General features: G+C 34.4%; 1 protein-coding gene and 1 long non-coding RNA gene across 3 annotated transcripts in view; one reads left to right on the forward strand and one right to left on the reverse strand.

The window, feature by feature from the left end:
* Positions 1-232: 232 nt before the first annotated feature.
* LOC145966090 (uncharacterized) lies at positions 233-23,166 on the forward strand. The gene is made up of 3 exons (XR_014436959.1): positions 233-946; positions 1,433-1,505; positions 23,103-23,166. It is a non-coding gene; the product is annotated as an uncharacterized LOC145966090 (long non-coding RNA).
* The window catches only part of LOC145966088 (uncharacterized), a 71,974-nt gene continuing 55,309 nt past the window's right edge, over positions 7,107-23,771 (reverse strand). The window contains exons 3-7 of one of the 2 annotated variants that reach the window (XM_083089872.1): positions 17,723-17,822; positions 16,812-16,834; positions 11,725-11,883; positions 10,774-11,122; positions 7,107-10,317 (exon numbers count right to left, since the gene is read on the reverse strand). In XM_083089872.1, coding sequence (XP_082945998.1) covers positions 9,909-10,317; positions 10,774-11,122; positions 11,725-11,883; positions 16,812-16,834; positions 17,723-17,822 — 1,040 coding nt within the window. In that variant the 3' untranslated portion in view covers positions 7,107-9,908. Of the gene's footprint in view, positions 10,318-10,773; positions 11,123-11,724; positions 11,884-16,811; positions 16,835-17,722; positions 17,826-23,771 lie in introns of both variants that reach the window. The other variant, XM_083089871.1, reaches the window with a different exon arrangement.

Genomic DNA, 23,771 nt, shown 5'->3' on the forward strand with positions numbered 1-23,771 from the left:
ATATAGTAATAATAATTAAGTTTGGCGCCATAAATACTCTTTACTTGATTAACCAATCAGAGATTTCGACGCCTTCACTCTGATTGGTCAAACATACTATGCACAGCATGCAGTGACTTCCTTTTCCTTTTTCTGCGTAGGATCGTTCGCGGGAAGAAGCAGAGACTCCGGATTCCGATAATATCCGCACAAATAAATCGATAAAGAGGTAATCGAGCCGATAAAACGCCATTATTTGCAGTAAAATCGTTTTCTGAATAAACTGTGAAAGTATTTAGTAGTTTCGTGTCAAAAATCGAGTAATTTTTTCAGATCAGATAATCGGACATTACATATTTTTATTCTATTGATTTCTCGATCATTTATATATTTAGAGACGATTTGACACATTTGTACATTTTGGTTGGTGCTGTTATTAGTTTATTTAAAAATTTTGCTTAGAAATTGAATATAGAATCTTTTATTCTGATTGAAAAAAAATTGTTACGCATGCAATACATTCTCATGTACGGACATGAATTTGACGATTACAGCGCCACCAGTGACTGTTAGGTGTACTAAGACGAGCGTCTTTGCAAATGGCCGTTTGAAATGTGTAGTGTTTCGCGAGTGCGTGCACAGATTCGGGAATAAATTCAAAGATGTGGACCAAAAACAAGTTGTGCAAGATTAATAAACCGTTCTTCGTGAGTCCTTTTCTGTTCTATTATTTACGAGTGCAGAGAAAAGTCAACTTTCTCATAAATCTTAAAATAAGTCATGTACGGATATGGTGAATTTGCGGTGATTGTAGCGCCACCAGTGACTGTTAGGTGTACTAAGACGAGCGTCTTTGCAAATGGCCGTTTGAAATGTGTAGTGTTTCGCGAGTGTGTGCACAGATTCGGGGATAAATACAAAGATGTGGACCAAAAACAAGTTGTGCAAGATTAATAAACCGTTCTCCGTGAGTTCCTTTTCTGTTATATTATTTGCGAAGTGCAGAGAAAAATCAATTTTCTCATAAATCTTAAAATAAGTTATGAATATGACCGCGATTGCACGATGCACTCAAATGCAGGTATACTCTATTTAATGTTACAGCTATTTCCATGCGTTTAATTGATCAGGAGAAAAAAAAATCTTCATTCTTTTTGTTTTGATTAGTTAATTAAACGATTCAAAGCGTTGTACTAAGCGCGTTGTACTATACTATAATATTCATTGTGTCTTTATTGTTTTAACACTGGTGCAATTTAAATTGATGTGATTTTTCATATAATTCTTTTCTTAAGATTTTTGAAACTAGATTTGTATGTTACTCCGTTAAAATAGAAAATTTATTTATTTGATTTTGTTAATATATAAGTATGTTTTGATTGACATATATAAATTTTACATGTGTTCTGATTTTTATATTGTAACTTATATATCATTATTTTTTTTGTTACAGATAATGGCTGATGTTTCAACGTTTAATAACTATTGCGGAGATCCGACGAAATTCGTACAAATTCAGTGAGTGAGTGAGTAATTAATAAATATTAATATTTTACTATTTTATATTACAAATATTTACAACGGTATATTCAAAAGTTTATTATAACTATGAAATACTTATCTCCTTTTTTTGTAGAATAGCGATAAATTTTATATATATTTTTTGGAAAAACGTAAAGAGTAACTTAATATGAGTTAGTAAAAGATTTTAAAATATATATTACAATATCTTTTTATCTTTAAAATATAAATAAATTAATATTTAAATTTATATATTTTATTCTTGATGATTATATCTTATTAAATAAATTAATTAAATTAGTGTATACAAAACAGATTTTATCATAAAAATATTTTGATTTATAATAGAAAGAACAAATATATATCAGCTATATATTTTTAGAAAATAATTTAATTGATAATTTTAAAAATAATATAATTGGTTACCGAGATTATTAAAAAAAATTCTTTGATACTGATTATAAAAATTTTAAGAATTAGAATAGATACATATATACATACGTACATATATACATACATACATATATATATATATATATACATATTAATAAAACATTTTATTAAAAAAAACATGCACATATATACATATATCATAAAATATTTTTTTATTTACTGTACAATTCGATATTTTTTTCAAGAAATATTAAAATATCTTGCTTATCATTTCAGATTACAATATATACAATAATAAAATAAAATGTCTTTGTTTACAATTTATGATCTTATATAATTATATAATACAATTTGTGCTAAATATTAATTTACATGGGTTCCTCGAAGAGATGTTGAAAACATCATCGGCATGATTAATTAAATTGTAATTATAAACAAATCAATAAGAAAGTAATATTATTAATATACTTGCATCTCTTTTTCTAACAAAAATTTTAAGGTTTATATTATGATAGATGGCATTTTAGTAAAACACAGAAAAAAGTTACAATTATATACGAGATACTGGTTTGAAATTTCTGCCCGCGAGAAATCATTGATATATGGCTTCGTCGGGATGCATGAATAAGTAATCGGAACAATATTTATATTCATATTCAAAGATTATGAATAGCCCCTTTTCTAAGGCAAAATAAAAACTTAAGTGATATAACATCATGGAGAAGGAAATCAATTTAATCTCTGCTATGTATCTTCCTCTCATCGTTAGATTCCTATCAGTATAATATATCACTTCGTTAATTTCTAGTTGACATATACATATATTGATATTTTTCGGAATCATTCGACACATGATGACGTATCGATTACATATGCGATTTATCTATAGTGTCAAGTGTTTTATTACAATATAAAATTATTTTAATGTTACATTTTGTATAACATTTATTATGGCTTTCATTTAGGCAAGAAACATATAGGCAAGAAAAATTAATATTTTATTATTAACGGGATATATGTGTATGTAAAATAATAAATGACAATACACAACATATTTGCATTTATTAATAGCATTTTGAAATAAGATATCCGAAATTTCATATTTTTTTAATATATTAAAACATAAATTTTATTAGAATATTATAATATAAATAAGTTTTTTTATAATCTTTAAATAAATTTTTCAAATATTATTACCAAAAATATATCACACATATCTTGGGCAACTTATTTAAATTTCATATACATTTCAGTAGGCAGTGACTAATTATAAAATCTGTTTTGTAACACGATAACTGCATCAATGTGCTTTTAATTTACGCTAATCATAAAAGCTTTTATTTTTGCACATTTTTTAAATTACAAAATAAAATATACTATAATATTCTTCTTTCTCTTTTCATCTTTAATTTTTTTCGTGATATCTCATTAGCCTATTAAAATATTACAATATAATATGGTGATACATCGCTATTTTGTACAATAATCGCAGGAACGTTTGCATATGGAAAATATATATCAACCGATTGATATAAAATTATTTCTTGGCAATCCAAACGTGCACAAAGTATCTTATCACTTTTGCACTTTGTTGATGAATTATTTAATAAAATTAAAGTCGCGCAATAGATTGAGATCGAAATAGTATTTGCATATGCTATTGTTTTTTCAAAAATACATTTAATTACATTTAATTTTTAACCGATTTAATTACATTTAATTTTCACGGTTAATTGTTTTTATGTGGCCGATATCTATTAAACTACTTTATACAATCGAATGTGTGCTCGCGGAAATAAGTACGGCGAGAAAAACCTCGTATTTGATTTACAATATATGTATATGTATAATATATGTATAATATGTATAAATTTAATTAAATGTACAAGAACCATAGAAATATTTAACATAACATATGCACATTTGCATTCCGTTAATATTAGAAATTGTTGCAATTTTGCTGGTTGAATAAGTCGAGCAATTAACGATTTCCTTCGCATGAATTCACACGTAAACTCTCGCATAACTATGGCGTGAAACATACAATGTTTCGCTCGATATGTTGACATTGATTAGGTTCAAAGTACAACTAGAGTGTGTGCATAATCTTTATGCTTTGTTACAACACAAGGCACTCATGTAATATAATATAATACATATATATGCAAATGAATTATTAGCGGTAACTGATAATTATCAGCACGGTTCAATAAATTGCGGCCAAGATCGGCAATAACTGCAATCCTTACTGTGATTTTTAAAATATCTCGCCAGGAGATAATTATAAAGTTAGCGTAATTAGACTACTTAAGCTGATGTCAATATAAAGACACTCGCATTATATTTATAATTGTATTATGATTATAAATATGAGTAAAATTCACGAAAATCTTTTTTACATAACGCATGAATTATAATCAAGTTTTGCAAGATTATTTTTAAATTTCTATCTTTTCATAAATATCGAAAGAAGCTTCTTTTGTTTTTTAATGATATAAAATGTACAAATGTTTCAAAAATTAATATATATTAATATTTATTATTTTAATTGATATTGAAAGATTTCTTTAGCTTGTAGCTAATAGTTAATATCTATTCATTAAATTAATTATAATTGAATTCTAATTATAATGTCAAATTGGCAAGAATATCGAATACATATTTTTTAATATTCTCGTTTTCACTTATTAGACCATTTATAAAACCATAGAAGCTGTGCGATTAATTACATTAAATCCTAAATAAATTGAGGAACAGCTGGAAGATATGTACAATTAAATAAATCGTAATATAACATAATTATTCACATATAATGTACATTATTTCTAGTAGAATTGTCAAATCGATATCAACCATACATGATATTAAGTTTTGTTGCTGTTTGCATAAAGAATTATTCGTTTTTATAATAATGTTTTTATAATAATTAATATGCTCAACTGAATTTAACACCAAATTAAAAATGATTTTACTTTTCTATTTATTAAAATGGTAGATTGAAAAATGTTAGAAATCATTACGTTAGAAATAAAAATTAATCAAAATGGATGTTACCGGAAGAATAAAATTTATAGTTTTCTCTTCTATGTATATTCTTAACTGATGTTTTAGTTTGAAATATATATATCATTGCGTAAATTTTTAAATTTAATTAATTATCTATTTTTTTCAAATTAAAATATCAATTAAGAATATGTATGAAAGGGAAAATTATAATTATTTCATAATAGAAATCATTGTTTGTATCGCGAATGGAACATGGTAGTTGGCTAAATTTCCAAAGCCTTGCGATGTGAAAACAAAGACATTTGTCACGAAATGCGTGAATTCTTACGTACGTGCGTATGCGCGAACCCGGGTTCGAGAGGCTAGAAGGACTCAACAAAGAGAGGGAAAGGTGCGGGAATCGCCAACACATATCTTGATATCTCGCAGTTCGATCTCTCGAGTCGGCCGTCCGTATATTTACATGTATAATTTATATATCCCGTAGTCCGAACGAACACGCGGTGCGTTCGGTTAGGGCGGGCCGAGAGCCCTTACGATCATTCTAAGACATCCGTCGAAACCTGCACAAGCTGTGGTAAGAGAAAGCATTATAAAGGGAAGCCTTCGGCTCCAAAGAAATTCGCGGGAATTTAATCGCGAATTCTCATGATCAGCGATATCGATCGATAGTTGAGGATCTCGAAGTTGCATTTTTCGAATGAAACGCGTTCCTCTCGCAAATTAAACGGCAAGCAGAGTTAAACCGGTTATACAAGACAGACCATTATTTGTACTTTTAACTTTTGCAATAGATGCAATAAAACTTGATCTTTATACATGACACAGCTTTGAATTAAATATTGAACTTTTAATTATGTAATATTAATGAATTTAATTTTGTAAAAATCCTCTTTCTTTCACTTGTATATTTGTTTTACTTCATTGCTTAATCACTAATTGTAAGATAAAGTTTCTTTGCATCTGCTATTTTATAAAAGTGATTATTTACGTTTGAATGACTATTGATAAAATGGATAAAAAATTGAAGGATTAAACTGAAATTTAGCATGATTATCTAAAACAGAAATAGATAGCAAATGAAAATAATTTAAATTTGATAATTTAAACATTTTAAATGTTTTTTTTTTCGTTTATGCATGGTTTAAAGACTGGAATAAGTAAATAGTTCTCCCGTGTATGTGTGTGTGTGTACGTATGAAATTTAACATTTTCGCATTACGTTAGTAATGAGTTAGACTAATGTGTACAAACTAATACGGTCTGCAAACTTTGCATCAATTTCACCGCAATGAAGCGTGACGTCGTTATGAGATTTCCCATGATAAATAGTGATGCGATCGAGCTAATCTACTCAGACGCAAATTACAGATGCAAGTAACGTCCCTTCAAATTATAACTCCAAATTACTCGTAGACATGCGAGCCGGCTAGGAGTATCGGCGCGCGACGCAAACGCGGAAGACTCGTAAAGGAAAATGAGACGAACTTTAATTAAGTGATTTTTTTCTTTTTCATAATATATGTTCTCGTGCAACGCACACACTCACACATGACCGTGATAAGGGATGCCCATCCGGTCGCGATGGCTTGGCGCGGTCGTGGGATTTTTTTCGGCGGTATAATACTTGCACCAGGAGAGCCCAGCGGTTCTCTCTTTTCCATTGTGGCTGTGAGGGCGCAATTAATTATATAGCATATCCGCAAAGAGAGAGGGAGTACTCTGTTGTATCTGCCTTGTTTGTAGGCATGTGCTACGTATTGTATACGTCTTTGTTAATGCACATATTTTTCACCATTTTGAAAATTGCCATTATTTTCAATTTATTTTTTATTATAAAAATTATTATAAAAATATTTATTATAAAAATTTGTTTATTATAATATTTTTATTATATTTTATTATAATTTTTATTATAATATTTTTATTTTTTATTATAAAAATATTTATTATAAAAATGATGCTTCACGTTTCTTTAATTCATCAGAAATAATCAATAAATTATTAGAAATAAGAATTATATACCATATTAACGAATTAAAGAAAGATTCGTGATATTAAGAATTTTTCCGAAAAATATACAAAAAATACTAAAAAGCATGCTATTTTTGTTATATAAAAGCAATGAAATAATCGTCTTTTACAACAAATAACTTTCACATTGCGCTATATAAAGTTTATAAATATTTTTAAATAAATAAAGTTATAACTATATAAAGTTTACAAATATTTGCCAGTTTAAATATTTGCCAGTTAGTTAGAAAATTGCAATCATATTCAGTAATGCGATAGACATTCCCTCATTCGCATTTCTTTCGAAAGTTAGCGTGTTCTAAGTGGAAATTCGCAGAATCAAATGGTTTCTAAAGCTATTTTCACGTATGTAAAGGTGTGCGCGTTTAGGTGAGCGCTCTCGCGTATCCCCCGAACATTGTGTCGGTCGGATGTAGGTGTGCGTGCGTGAGCAGGTGAGTTAAAGGTGAAAGACGTGAAACGCGCACGCGGGAGAATCCCGAGGCGAAGCGAGAGAACGCGTTTTCTCGGATTCGTGTCTCGGCGAGGGAACAATCGGCCTCGTCCGAGAAGGTAATTAAGAGAACACGACGGCGACGATTAAACGATTCCTCGCCGAATTGAGCGAGACGAATTAATTCCGCCGTCGATCGGGAATCGCAGATAAACGATTGAAACTGACACGCCGCCGAGATCGAAACCTATTTAGCGCTCGAGTGATAATTCTTCGCGAAGATAATCGCTCGCGAATCCGATTCGACGCGATTTTTCTACTACATATTTCGCGTACGCAACCACTCGTATCCAATTTGAAATATTTCCCACAATTATATGCCGAGCTCGTGAAGATAATTTGTGATTATAGGCATTAAATTTTCATAATATTCTGTAATACGCCTTTTCCGTACTTTGCTGAAAGAGAAGTTTGTTACGGTGAATAGTTGAAGACAAAATTCGAAGAATCAGACAACGAAGTCAACATTGCTGTAAGAATATTAGCACGCGATCTTTTAGCCACTGACAATACCATCTGAAATTGGTGAATTACACGCGCTATCTTTTATAACATATATGTATTCCGTAGAGAATAAAAAATAGGAAATAAATACAATGAAATATCTGCAAAAGGATGTTTCATGCGAGAGTAACATATTTGTTACTTCGTTGAACATCGTGGCCTGTCGATTATACGGCACGGAATTCTGCAATTTTCCGTAATCGAGGCACGCACGTGAAAACGAGATCTCATTTGCGGTAAATATGGAAGGATGTTGGAGAGTATCGCGCGCGGCCGCTTAGAGAAGGCGGACGGACGTAGCCGAGGGCGCTGACTGGCAGAGGCCGAACGTCAAATTACGAAGCACCTGCTTTTCAAAACGACTTTATTTCACTCGTAACGTGTAGGCATTTCGATTCCGCGGCGCGGCTCCTCTTCCCGGTAACATCCATAGTTGCCTCGTGAACTGCGATTATATCCGGGATTAATCCTCTAATGCGTTGGAATCTCTTCAGATGCGCCCAAGTCGACTTTGTAACAGTGAAAGATTAAGATAGGATACAGGTAGAAATTTATACATTAAAACGAGGTTAATAATTATTTATTAATGAAAGGTTCTCTTTTTATCTCGAATTTATTTTTTAGCCAATTGTCAAGTATTATTACTTGTCACGATTTCTCAATTTTCCGCTTTATTTTTAATTATTGTTTCTATTTCTCGTGCAGATTTTATCTGCAAATTTTTTACTTGAATGGAAAATTATTCACGCTAGATGCAATCTTATTGCATTGAAAGAGTAATTTAAATAGATGTGCTTTATATGTCAATCATTCACATAATACATGTTTGACATTTTCCCCCTTCGAGTGATATGAACGGTAGTAAAAATAATGGGAATTCATTTTCGTTCGCCAAATACTAGTTGACTCTTGCAGAAACGTCTGGACAGCATCAATTTATATCTGACATGTTATTGCTGATTGGAAACCGCAACGCGTGATTCTTGGCGCGCGGTATCATTACGTTTTTACGTCACGTGTACCAAGCGTCACGCCTGAACTGATGCCAGGTACTCGAAATATTCGCGTTCTCCGATGCGGCTACGATGCACCGAGCGTGAACATAAATTTATCACTATTCTAACAAGCGCAATCTCGTGCTTAGGCGCGGCTAACGGTTAATAGCGAGCATTTTTACCAAAACTACAGATTTTGTCGATATCGCGAGGATATGGTGCTTAATCGTGTATTAATTCCGCTGGCACGATTTGCTGTGGTCACTTACCTGCCAACCGGTTTATCTTCCGCTTGTCTTTCGTTGAAAAAAAGTATCGAGACATTGAATACCTAGTATTTTATCAGCGTGCAAAAGCAGAGGAGAACGCGCCGCGCTGCCGATCGATTCGCGACGCTTGATTCGTCGATTCGCGCGTCGATTGTCTTAACAGGACCGCAAAGTGTGGCGACAAAGGAGCAAATGAAACGTTGCCGGGGAAGAAATCGATTTTATCCGGAACCGGTCCGCGATACATCCGCCGGTTAAATAACGCTCTTGCCAAACGCTTACCTGATCTTTTTAATTCTTCTTGTACGAACAAAGCTTAAAACTGAGCACCGTGAAACATTGTCTTGAAGAAACTTTCGAGTCACGACGACAGTGACAAAAAATTTCACAGTCTTTTTATCTCTTCTGTGATTCGCTCGTTTTATTTCTATTTTTTAGTACAAGAATACAACTTCTCCTATTATCCTTGTAGCGTCGACAAGGTTAAATTATAAATATTAGGTGCGTTCAACTGAAACATTAGGACTAAGATTGTCCCATCCTAAACATTAGGATTAGGACTAAGATTGTCCCATAAAAGTCTCACTATATTTTCAGTTGAACGTATATTATGTACTACTTAAAAATCCTTTTCTCACGCAGAATAAACGCACATCGGTGGAATTGTCTATTTTGTAAATTTTATCTCGAAGCCCATTTCGAAAGAAACGTCCCTTAAATATAATCCGAAGGCACTGTGTTCTCGTTGATCGCCGCGAGTCTAAATTGCGGCGCGTCCAGGTTCTGCGGATTCAGATGCAGGTTCGTCGTCGTCGTCGTCGTCGCCGCGGACGACACTGCCGTGGCCGGCATCTGTTGATTTACCGAGTTGGAGCTGAGATCGCTGTAGTAGGCACTGCTGGGAGCGCTGCTCAACGTCGGTCCGTCCGGCTCAGCGTCGCTTCCGGTATACGCTGTATTTTGATAGGAGGGATGCTCGCTGTTCCTGCTACCGATCCTCAATTCCTGGTGATGATGATGATGGTTGTGATGATGGTGATGATGATGATGGTGCTGGTGCTGACCCGGCGGCACCGGCGTCGACGGCCCGTTCTCGTACATCTCATAGTCCGGCTCTTGTATCCTGGAAGTAGCCGATAACGAGGCTCTCAATAACCGGCCACTCGACCGGGAATGCGCCATTAACATATGCATCGACCGTATCGATAACTGCCGATTACACGGCGACGTGTGTTGGATGTGCGCGTAGTTACAACGCGTAATTAGCTGCCCTTAGAAGGCGTTGCCAGAACAAAACATTGAGCTCGTTATCGATCTAGGAAGTCGGGAGACGATAGATTATCGTTGCGTATCATTATCAACATGCGTAATCATTATTTTCGCGGTCGCTACAAATTTGATAATTGACTCAAGAATTAATTAATAAACACCACATTTCTCAATGTCTTCCCCAACAATTTGATTATCAAATTATTAATGTCTAAAGTAATATAAAATATTATGTCTCCATCAAACAATATTTTTTATTAGCTCTTAAGAAGAATAATTATCGTAAAACTGAGTCTTGTACTTGATTTACCTTTTACTGTGTCGAGTGCGAAGTGTATCAGTTTGTAACGACCCGTCGCTGCCTCCGTAATGACGATGTAATCTGGCAGCATCCAGTTCGTGATATTCGTCGTCCTGGGCGCCGGAAGTCGTACCATACGTTGAGCTTCCTCTCATTTGTAACTGTAGATCGCTTGCGTAGCTTGCGGCTTGCGAGTCCAGTTCCGCGTACAGAGCCTCGTCGGTCTGCATGTGGGTGTAATGATTCTCGACCGGGAGATTCATCGCTCGTCGATGCTGAGGGAGAGAGAGCGGGGTCGTGACGACACCCGGGGTACCGCCGCCTCGTCGAGAGCCCAACCACGACCACACGTTGTGCCCTAAAGTTTGATTTCATCAACTTCTGACTTGGGCTAATTAGTACAATTCCCTTACATAAGTAGACAACACGCGAGTAATGATGGAAAGAGCCCTTTGAAGATAGGTAAAAAAGATTTTAGCAAATTATTTCATTAATTAATTGTGAATATTCATAAATTTCTATTTCTGCTGAAAGAGGTTTAATTAATCAATGTAACTATTAGAAGTTATATCCTACTTTCATTTTCTTCTAATGACTTTTTCAAAGTTCTCCATGTGTTCCGCTTAACATTATCTTATCGCGAGATTGTACAATCGTTTCGTAACATCGTGAAAGATCTTGCAGAGCTATCGACTAGTTGAAAACGCCGCTAAGAACAAGTCGCGAGATCCGGTTCTGTAAGCGCTCGATTTTCCTCGGCGAGCGAAATGAGACGTACAGTCAGCGAGGGACGTGCTACCGCGTTCGCGATCACAACAACACGTTGTAATGTGTTAAGAACACGCGAGTAACGAGCGGTCATTTCTCAGTGATCTCTTCTCGACGGCGCGTAATACGCATATGCATAAGAAGCGAGCTAGTGTCGGGACAAGCGAGCGTCTCACAGGATGTAACACTTACCAGGGCTGGGCGCTACGTCGTGGTAAGGCGGTAATTTGTCTAATTCGAGAGGTGGCCGATCAGGTATGACGGCCACCCCGCCGCCGGCACCACCCGACCCTGCGGGTCCGCCAACGTCGGGTACGCTTGAATCTTCTACGCCGACCCCGCAGCAGCTCGCTGGAACAAAAATGAAGAGGGGCTCTCACACGTGTTCGTTGCTCCGGAAAAATTCGTTGGCGCGTCGAAGCGAAAGTCGACGCTCCGATTTCGTGAGCTCGCGTTTCTCTCAGAAGAGGCATCATGGTCCTACGGAATCCGCTCGAATCTACAAGGGAATAGGTATGTTTCTCGCGCAGAAGCATATGAAGTGCCAGGTGAGGTCGGCCCCAAATCCCGATACGTTATATGTATACGTATATATGTTATATACAGCTTTACGCGGATATAAATACTGCCCCTCCCCGTGTCTATAGACGGCGACCCGGATCAGCGCATTATGACATGCGTCCGTGTACGAAAAAAACCGGCTGTTTTCTGTATGGGCTTCATTGTGAGCCTGTCATCGCAGCGTCACACGAGCTCTCATAGAATTGCGCCGAGGGTTAAAGCATACCAACAAGGGTGAGGCGGGTGATGGAATATATAGGGGAGAGAGGAAGAAGAGGACGAGAGGCGGAGAGTGAAAGAGGAGCGGAATAAGATCTCGGAATTTATACATCACAAGCACCGCCGCGACGATAAGTAGGTTCATGAGAAGAAAAAAAATGAGATTAAAAGAATTCTCGTGAGCCCTTCACTTATTCCATTCTCGCCACGAAGACGTCCTATGATACGCACGTACGCGTGTCTCCTTCGTCCTACCGGATTCGAAGAGAGCTCGTCTGTCCTGAAAAGTGTGCCACTGGTTTGCCGGGAAACAGAGAACTTGTTCTCGTTTAATCGCATTGCTCTTTCGTTGTGCTTTTTGACGTTTAGATATTTTTATTTGACGCGAGATAAAATTATTAATTTATTTTATTTATACTTCTTCGAGGGATAAGTTACGATTGCAATATACGTTTATAAAAAAACAGTTTATTTTTTATTTTGTCTTGCATTTTTCTGGAATTGTCTGTCGGTGCATTTTATATAATTTTTCTTTTGAATGTTAATGTGTTTAAGCAAATATCTCGTTTTCGAAATAAGAATATGTCAAATAAAACTCGTGTTTCATCAAAAGCTTTTGTAATCGTGAGATTATTAATATGTAATAGATTATTTTTACATTATCAGTATGACATGATATAAATTTCATTGACTGATAAAATATAAAAAATTATAAAATAATTTTATGCTCAATCTGCGGAAATATACTCAAGCAATGATGCTTTGAATCTTCAGCTTTTGATTGCGATATACTTTTGCACGATTATGACCGCCTTTTGAAGTTTGAATTTAAGTACTCGGTTCCGTTTCTTTTTTCAAACCGTCGCGTCATGTCACCTGCGGTCGAATTATTAGAACAAATAGGCAGAATATTAATTAGACGACACATGAAAACCGTGGCGTTAAGGAACATGTCGTGACGACGGGGGGCAAATGTTACGCTCTTTCATCATGATCAGATAACTTAAAGGCGTAGAATTCACTTCCTGCCTTCTAATCTTCTTACGCCACGCGTAAGATCTCACACGATAGAAATTTAATATAATTTATTATCTAGAGTTTATTATCTAGAGTTTAAATCATTGTAGATATATTTACAATTTTCTCATTATTTAAACACGATGAATATTAAACATATGTTAATAATGATCCCACTTATTACATTTATTACATTTATTTATTATTTTTTAACACACTTCTTTTTTAATTTAAAATTTTTCTCTTCAAATACATTTTAACAAAGAATAGTTTGCTTATTTAATTAATCATATTTAATTCGTGCAATATTTATCTAGTCTTATATTCAATAAGTTTGTTATAATTGACTTGATATAAAATTATTATTTATATGATAAGAAAAATGCATCTGATTGTGCAACGGATATAAAAGTATACGTATAAAATGCATGTTGCTGCGAGCACATCATGGTTTCTTGACATATTATATCAAGACTGGTCCGAAATATCGTTCCGGTTGATGCACGATGAAGCATTTAGTAAATTCGATTCACCTCTTCTACTCGACTTCCCGGTCATTGTATTCGCAAAGATCGCACAGCAATCTAACGTGTATAGTATGGACCTCCGTTCTTTTTTGCGCGAAAGTAGCCTTTTGAGCCGTCCTTCCATTAACACGCTGCTCGCCCTGTAGCACTTAAAGCAATCTTTACCCGCACGGGAGGATGTATTATATTAACGAATTTTCATTAATTTATTTTTTGTTCAGAGGGATATTCAATTACGCGTAATTTTATAAAATATCAGCGTAATGAATTTTATGTTTCATGAGCTCTCTTCAGGTAAATTTCAATTAGGATCTCTATTGATTCAAAAATTACGAAATTAATAAGTTTTATAGCATTAAAATTATAATACATGCGAAATGTGAGATGCTGTCAAAATTGAAAATATTCTTCAAATATTCTTTTTTAAAATCTTGTAGAGATATAGGATCGATGCGCCTTGACTCAATGTTTATAATTTAATTGATATGGATTTTATTAAAAGTGTAAAATCTCTGAATAATCGAATATTAATTGATCTTTATTATAAAATATATACAATATAAGTTTTTCGCATGCTATACATTTTACAATAAAGATCAATTAATATTAATATTAAATTGCTAATTGTTATTAGCTAGTAAAATTTACAATAATATATAACAACATATATCTTTTTTAAAAGAAGATTTTTTCAAAATTCATCTTATTATTATTTTGCGAAAATAACGTAAGATGAATTTTGAAAAAATCTTTTTTTGAATAATATATATATGTTGTTATATATTATTTTAAATTTTATTGGTTAATAAGAATAAGTGATTTATCTAAAAAATGCAATAACATTTATTTCACGATAAAAATCCACTGCATCGTTGAAAAAGTTCCCCTTCTACGTATTATTATACGATTAACCATTACTATTGTTTCAAACGGTAGCAATAAATCATCATTTTAACGTGTAATTGTATCTTGATCGTTTTGTGTGCCTCTCTTGGCAGTTATCCGTTCTAAAACCGGATTAGAGCTTGCCCCTGAGGCGAGAACGACGAAATTGCGCGCTCTTGCCGGCCGCAAATACAAATTGCATCACGGACCACCTTGGACGATTACCTTGATGCAAGATGGAAATTAGCAATATTATCGTTAACGAAAGATCTTATGCTTATGATTTATTTATGACTAATTTGCAAAATTTCTAAATTATCTTTTCACTTACATTCTTCAAGTCGCAAATAATACTTTTACGATACAAGAAATTACAATATTATAAATATAGTCATATCCAGAAAATATTAATTAATTTTTTAAAAGTTTCTTTTGTTTTCTCTATTTTTTTTAAAAGTTTAATAAATACATTTCTAATATATTTTAGGCATATATATTTCATTTTAGTACCAAACTAGAATGTTTTTTAAATTAGTGAGCGATAATCAAGTCATTTTCTCAAGACTTTAGACTAAAATCGTTAAGAAATTAAGTGAAAATTATGCCGCAAGAACGGTAGAATTACGTGGGATTTAGTTCAAGAAGTTCAATGAAACGAGTGTCGGATAATTAATTCGGGTGACCTCTGCATCCCAGGCGGTAGCACCCTGGCAACTCCTTCCCTTCCGCTCCCTCATCGTTTTTTTTACGTCTCGCCGACTCGCCGCCGCTGTTCGCTCGTCGATCGTATCGTGCTGCGGGTGATTTTAAATCAGAAAGTTAATTAGACGCGTTTCGCTGTCTTTTATGTCGCTCGACTGTATCCTGTTCGTCGCGTCGCGTCACCCAGCTATCCCTTAAACGCGATACGAGGACGAACAACACACGAATGCGCGGTTTATATCGCCGTGAGGGGCTTGCATTATGCGAACTAATTAAACTCCAATCGATGCTCACACTACGATGTTGCTCTCCTTCTCTTTCGCGTCGACATGCATGCCCACATTCGTGCATAGGGTTCCCGAGGCGCCAGAGAGGCCCGCTTTTCGTTCAAGTCCTTTTACCGTCTGGAACTTAGACAATCGTCGAGACTCCGATGACATTGTAAGTCAACACCGGACGTGTATCAAGACGAGGAAGTTATCCTTTAATAGAAGAGACAGCAAGATCGTGTCTCACGTTCTCGAAAGGTCACGTTTATCGATCTGATTGCTGCTATTTTTTTACGAGAACTATATCGTAGAAAGCAAATTAGTATATCCATTTTTAAAGATTACGATGAGAGATTGTCTTATAATTTTTTATATCATTGCGCTGTTTTGCATAATACTGTGAGAATATCATAAGGACCATTCGAAATATGATGTTATAATATATCATTACATAATATATTTATTTATTTATTTTAAGAATTAAAATAATGTCGCATAATCATCATGTCGTTGAATCATTTTATTGTAACATAATTTTCTTAAAAATGATCCTCATCTTTGCTATATTTTTTTTACGATTTAAAGTTTACGACATGACAAAGAGAAACGTTTCTGAAAGTACCTTTTGTGGGATCTGTCATAAAAGATATCTGAGAGGGCATTATTGTGAATGTGAATGTCATATATTAATGTATAATGAAGAAACGAGCGAATAAAAGGGTTCCGCGAGCTGGTAACTCAGTAGGGGACTCGGATAATTGGGAATCGTTTCGAACCTGACCTGTCAGCATCGCCACGAACCCGCCGCGTCGAACACGCTATGTTAATTCGACATAATTGGAGGACTAGTTCACGTTCCGATAGTAAATCTAGATTTCTCTTCATTCTAATCCAGTCTAATCGTAATCCTACGCTAAGTAATCTTTGTAGACCCGATTTACACAATAATTAAAAAATGTGATCTTACTTATAAAAGTATAAATTATCTATAAGAATTTATAATTTATCATTTTCGTTAAAAGAATAAGCGAAAAATACAATATATAACATTTAATATAAATTACGCTTGAAAGAAATATCATGATGAAATTTAGCTTACCTCTGCCACCAGCACTTTTTATCCTGTAACAGATCAAAATATGCATATGTTACATGAGAGAAATCATTATCTGTTATTTTATATAAATATAATAATAGTTTCTTTCTTTTAAAAATTCATTGTTTAAAAATTATGAAAATTATACGAGTATAATGGTATAAGAATTAAACATAAATCAACAATGACTACTCATATATTAAATAATTAACTTAGAGACGTGTATCCTAAATAATCACCATTTTTTTGAAATTATAAGTGAAGAAACATGCAGAGAGAGATTGGCAATCAAGTTTAATAAATCATCTTTCACGAACATCCTTCAGAGAGGAGAATGAGAAAGATTGCGATCACGAAAATTCTCGTTTCCTGTCTACCCAGGAATTCTAATTAAGATCCGACTGCAATCGTAATTCTTTTGTAATAGTGCATATGTGTACCATTTCTTCGCTCTTCCACTCTTTCTACATTCCGTTAGCAGGCCTATCACCTGCCGGGTTTATATTGAATTGATCTAGTTAGCGACCGTTGCATTCTCGTTCTTAGCATCGATAGGCTCACTCGATTACGTATCACCGATAAGTGGTAATTTAAGAAAGTCGACTAAACGGCTGCAAGATGAAACCGCAATCGGTCGGTGCGGTGATCCGTATCGAACTGCTTCACCGCTTCTTCGTGAAACGTTCGAAGAAAGCAAGCTCGTGAAGATTGAAAAGGGTAATATTTATATACGAGACTTTCAATTTGGTCAATCATTAAGCCCGATTAATTTTATTATTAAAAATTTGGAAAGAGGAATTTTTCGGGAATCGATTCTTTGTGTTGTACAAAGCAATCTTCCATCGTTTTTTTTCTATCGCTTATTTTAATGAAAAGATATATGAGCACATTTATGAAATGGAGATGATACTAACCTTCGACAATGAAGGAGAGTCATCATCACTACAGCCCCGATACCGGCTGATACTAAGGATACTATCACTAGAGTCAGCACCCATCCAAGTTCTCCAGGAGCTTCTGTAAAAAAATTAGAAATTGTTAATATAAATAAATATAAATATAACAGAAATTAAAGATACAATTATAAATATATAAATTGAGGATATTTAAATCGAGAAATTAATAAAATATATACAATTTCTTAAGTCAGAATTTTGCTGGCATCACACAAATTCATATTTATTCGTTATTAATTTTATAAACATATTTTATGCGTTTATTCTATAAATATATAAATACAATTTATTTAAAATTAGATATAATTAAAATTAATTTAATAGAGAAAAAGCCAAGGAAAAATTAACAAATCCAAAATTAGGATTTTTAGATTCCCATGTTTTAACGATAATGAATATAGATATCCATCTGTTTTCGCCGAAATTATGACATTTAAAGAACGACTTTGTTTTTTATAGTTCCATCTCATTATCGTAATTTCTTTAGGCGGGTTCTTTACCAAGTATATATATGAACAATACGAGCATCGCGTATAAATCGGCTCTCGAGATCTTCGCGCGGGCGCCCCCAGTAATTGGCTCGCAGTCTCATCCGGCGCGTTCCGTTTCCGCGCAGCGGGACACCCGCAGCTTTATTAGGCGTCCTTCGCTATTATTTCTGCCGCACACCTACCGAAAGCACTCTTCGTCCTTTACCTATCTCACTTATACCATTGGAATGGTTTCATCGCGCTGCGGCAGCTATCTCGCGCACCGCTCTTAACGAGACCTCAGATTATCGTCCGTGCGAACGTAATTAAGAGAATCGCACCGCAGGTTTACGGCGAGGGAACGGTGACGAGCAAGCGTATGATGGAGCTAATGAAGGTACTAGTAGATTCTTTTGTCGGTAGATCAATCAGAAGATCGTTTCCCGAGTGTAATCGACCTTTGAATTGATTCATGGTCGACCGCTGATCATTTTCCGTGACCTATGCTTCAAGCTCCGAGTACTTGCGCCTTTGCTGAATGATTCCTTGTCGGTTCTCTGCTCAGCTGCTTGCATCGCGAGCTGGTCTTCGCGCTCATTAGTCGGATTCGTCGCGTTATCGTCAAATATCTCAAGCTCGCACAGAATAATCCTGATCTGTTCTTATTCAAGGTCTTAATCGCGATGACTCTCCCCTCGGACGGACGCGTGTTTAAACGTTAAAATGGAGATTAGCAGCGGGCGCTCGTGGAGCTACGAACGAGAAAACGGGATAATTAGATCCCGCTGATCGCGAGATTATTCGCGAAAAAGACTCTTAATGCGCGTTTCAATTGCAACTACGTCCGCTCTTTGCTCGCAGCAGCAACATTAATCGCACGCAGTCTTCGAATTCCGTCCGAGCAGCGCTTTTATTTGAGAACCTTCCTAAGTACGCTCGTTCGGAGAGGTAGATTCATTACTCCCTTGTCATGCGGTGCTCTTCATGCCGTCGGTTTACCTACGCATACGTGGGTTTATATGTACTTCAAGTTGTCGACACCGCAATCGCTCAGAGTCTGGTCAGAGAGCTTGGAAAAGGGACATCAAAGGGAAAGGAAGTTGTTCAAGGGTGAAGAAGCCGCCCGTGATCGAGAACTGGTACTCGACTCTGCATACGAATGCACCGTTAATGTTGCTTCTTCATCATTGTAAGGCAATCCAGGTAGCGATACAGGACTTGACAGCGACTTTTCGACGCTTAAAGCTACTAATTTTTAGTTTTTATATAACTAAATGCAACTAGAAAGTATTTAAAAAAGGGGATCCGTCTCCTACTTTACATAATTCATATTTTTTTGAAAAAGATAGGTATCTCTAAATGAAAATTTATTTTGCCAAATTATATCCCAGCAAAAAAAATAAAATATTAGCTTCAAAAATAAATAAACAACTAATATCTTGAAACTAATTATTTTCGAAGATCTCCAATAAAGATCGTAAGCAAATGGTTAAAGAAGACATTCCCTGTTTAATGCATAATTTAAAAAAATTAAAGGTATTTCTAAATTCCTTCTTATAAATAAAAAGTTGAAAGAAAATCGCAGTGAGAATAGGAAAAGGGAAAAAACTGTTCATGTTAACATGTCGACATATAGCTTTAAATTAAAGACAACAAGTTGTATGGATATGACCGGAAAGCGAAAGAGAGAAGAGAGAGAGAGAAGAAAAGACAAGACGCCCGTCTATCAGCGTCACGTTCCTGACGTGAACACAACAGCGTGCACGTTGCGGTTGATAACGCTTACAAGAGAGTTATCAATCATCTCGCGCTGAGATTGACCACCTAGACCAATGCGTGTTAATGTCGGTCAGCGTGCGCGAGTACCCTGTTACAGTTATCTCGGTAAATTGTTTTGATCTTTGCACAACAAGCCAAGCTAGTTAGGTAGTCTCTTCAACCTGCATGTCGGAGTTAATAACCTTTTGCAAGACTTCTCTGTCTCATTAGCAACTAAAATTTAGTTACTACTAGAAACTATATTTAATTAAATATATTGCATCCCACGTTCTTATTTATCTAATCTATTATATTTTATTAAATATAATTTTTTATAGGAGAGAATAATTTTAGAAAATAATTCTATAAATAATGTGCTAAATTTTTAATAGCTTTAAAAGTCTCTAAGAGATTATGTAAATCTCGAATGATTTCTATAAATAATTTATCACCTTGTTACTTTGTTAAAATTTATCTAATTTCAGAACATTTTGTTTGTCTAATCAGATACACATTAAATACGAATGTACAGGTGTAATCGTGTTTATCCAGAATTATGATTGTACAAAATGTGATTCAGATTTTACTTTCTTTGAAGAAAGCATACGATAAATCATTGTTTCCATGATCGATTAATCGTTTTAGTTGACTGCAATGTCTACTTCATTTCTCAACATATATTATCTATAATCGCGATTCAATCTACAATGGCAATTTAGTACGTGCCTTGTTTTATCATTTTACATTATTCATAGTTATATCAGTTAAAAGCTGTATATATAATTATTTTTTGTAATATTTTTATAAAATATTGATTGTGTATGTATATTTAATTTATTCTTACGAAATATTAGTAAGTATTTTAGATTTTTTTAATAGTAAAAATACAATTTTATTGAAAAAAATAATATCAATGTTTAAAGAAATGAATGAAAAAATGATACAAAATTTAAATAATTAATAATTTTAAAAATATTATACTTTGTAATGAACAATGAGAACAAAGTATAATTGAACACATTTTATTTTTATGACCAATAATTATTGCTTATGTTAGTCCATTGTACTTTTGAAGCGGAAAGAATATGAATATTGATAAATTTAGAATTATATTGTCATAAATGATATAATCTCATGATGTAACTTCATATGCCAATGCCTGTATTAAGTTGCTCGATCAATTTTAGAGAACTTCGTCATATACATACATTATATAGATATTTTATATACATATATGGAATCTATACCCTTGTAATCCTTGTATATCCTTAAAAAAATAATCAGTAACTGGTAAAACTGTTTCAATATACTGATTATTTTTCCTAAGGATATTTATTCAAACGAATTAACAACAAAATGGCTAATGAATGTGTCACGATATTTTTGCTACAATAACGTAAAAGCTTATATGCGGAATCGACAAGCTTCGTTGATCGGTAAATTAATTGGTTCTCCACCATTATGTATTCCATGACCATCCTCGCATATCGTTTTAAAGTCTCTCGAGATTTTGTTGAAACTACTTTTTCCTCCGCTGGATATTTTTCTAGACTACGTCAATAGTGTGCCTACATCGTTACATTGATCACATCGTATGTAATATATATTCTCGTATGTATTCATCTCTCGCGCGAATTCTCTTTTTACTGGCCTCGCCAGTCGAGAGATCGTTCCACGATCCATTTCGACAGGTGGTCCAGAGCCCGCCTCGTATTTCAGGATTCCGGACTCCAATTACGGGCTCGCGCGAATAACCGGACACTCCTTCTCTCTCGCTCTCCCTTCGGTTTCCTCGCGACTCGGGCCGAGATCTAATTTTCGATCCATGGGGGGTCAATACGTGGGATGCCAGACCACTGCATGTTGCAATATTACTACACACTCGTTTTTACACGTGTTCGCTGCCACCGCCAAAGTTCGCGCGATCACGCGACAGTTTGTCCCTATGGTTCGACGTAAATTATCGCACGATCTTGTTTTACATGGTTTTTATGTCGATTTGGCAAAATTGGAGTATGGTTTGCGTCGCGATTATTAAAAATTTATTGCACGATTTATATGTGGACATTCGTGTTTATTTAATCGTCGCGGCTCATTACATCGCTTGATTTACTCGTTTTGTGGACGTTCTGGTTTCCAATTTATCGACGAAAGGATTCGGATACAGATGTGTGTAGGTGCACTTCCAATTTGGAAGCTTGGTAAAAGAACTCATGTGTTTAATCAAGTAAGATGGCACTTTGTGCGATCATTATGCAAATAAGCAATTACTTGTTCGTAGGTATACGCACGAAGATTGCCGGTTTTAGGCGCTGTAGCTCGTTTAAGAGGCTCTCGATCGATGAGCCGAGCGTGTTCAATGACATGCATGAGTACGAGATATTTTACTCTAATTACATACCATGTTCCCGAGTTGTTATATCTCGTAAAAGTTGCGATCGCGATGAACACGTCGATGTGACAATGTATAAAATCCTGCATGTATCAGTCTTCATGTATAAACAAGAGAATTAGCGTGATTTTTGAAATATAAACAATAAAATACTAATGAAAAATATCTAAAATATTTATATAAAATTAGCTTACATTAATTGGCTGAACTCGATGTGTTTTTAAAATATTTCATAAAATTATTTTTTAGCAGAATCATACAAATCAACTGTTTTTGGCTATTCGTTATAAAAAATATACATAAACGATTGTCTGCCTGTCAATGCATTGCTCTAATAAAATTAAATATAATTTAATTTTAAGTATATCTGTCTAATACGAAGATAATTTGACTTATTCGTATAAAACTCACAAATAAAATTCCCTTTGATATTTAAGAATAAAAAAATACAAGGATTTTATTTATAGAATATATATAGTGGTATTTAATTTTTTAAATCAAACGATTAAAAATCTGAATTTTCATATAATTGTCGCTGACAATCGGTTGACGACGAAACAACAATTTGCATTTATTTGTAAAGTATAGCATACGAACCAAGAATAAAAGCCAGACAGACGAATATTTGACATGGTCAATTTGAATGGCAAGCAAGAATATTCTTTCGGTCTCTCTGCATCATGAAATTATGCTGTGACTTAAATATGTATAATTACAGTGAGTTGTCATTACCTTTGCCCGAAGACTTCCTCTGTCCTTGTACGCCTTGCAACTTAAACGCCCTTCGACTGCGTCAAGGTAATTAAAAATTTACCCTAATTACATTCTTTCCATGATAAATATGCATCTCTCGAGCATCAACCGAAAAATTGCGTCTCTTAATATGTCAATATTTGTTTCGGGTGCTATTAACGTCTTCCGGTGACATCATTTTTGTGAATTATTGCGTGTAATGTCTTCGCTCAATTAACATCGGATGTAAATTGCAAGCAAGTTGTAAAAATCTGCTGTGATAACGCGTGTTTATTTTTTAAATTTTATTGACGGATATTTATTAGAAAATTGTATTTCTTAGATTCTCTCTCGCAATCCTCAATAGAGACTAATACTCAATATTCAATTATGGTAATTCTCAGTTAAATGACGGGAAACTCGAAATAATTAAGAAACTAGCTACCTAGCTATTGAAGTAATAGCCAGAACATTATCTGGCTAAATTAGATTCGATGCTTGGCCAATATTCTCGACTAGATTCGACTGCTAATTTTTGATAGTGTATAATTATCCGAATGAGTTGGATTTCATAATCAGAGACAAGATAAAAGCCAATAATGTCTTCTTCCCGACATTGCTTTTATTTGATTGAAGCAAGAAATTTATATTGCTT

The sequence above is a fragment of the Camponotus vicinus genome, unplaced genomic scaffold (assembly GCF_025532165.1).
Source record: "Camponotus vicinus isolate PSW18456_S1 unplaced genomic scaffold, iyCamVici1.0 SCAF_2, whole genome shotgun sequence".
Taxonomy (NCBI): domain Eukaryota; kingdom Metazoa; phylum Arthropoda; class Insecta; order Hymenoptera; family Formicidae; genus Camponotus; species Camponotus vicinus.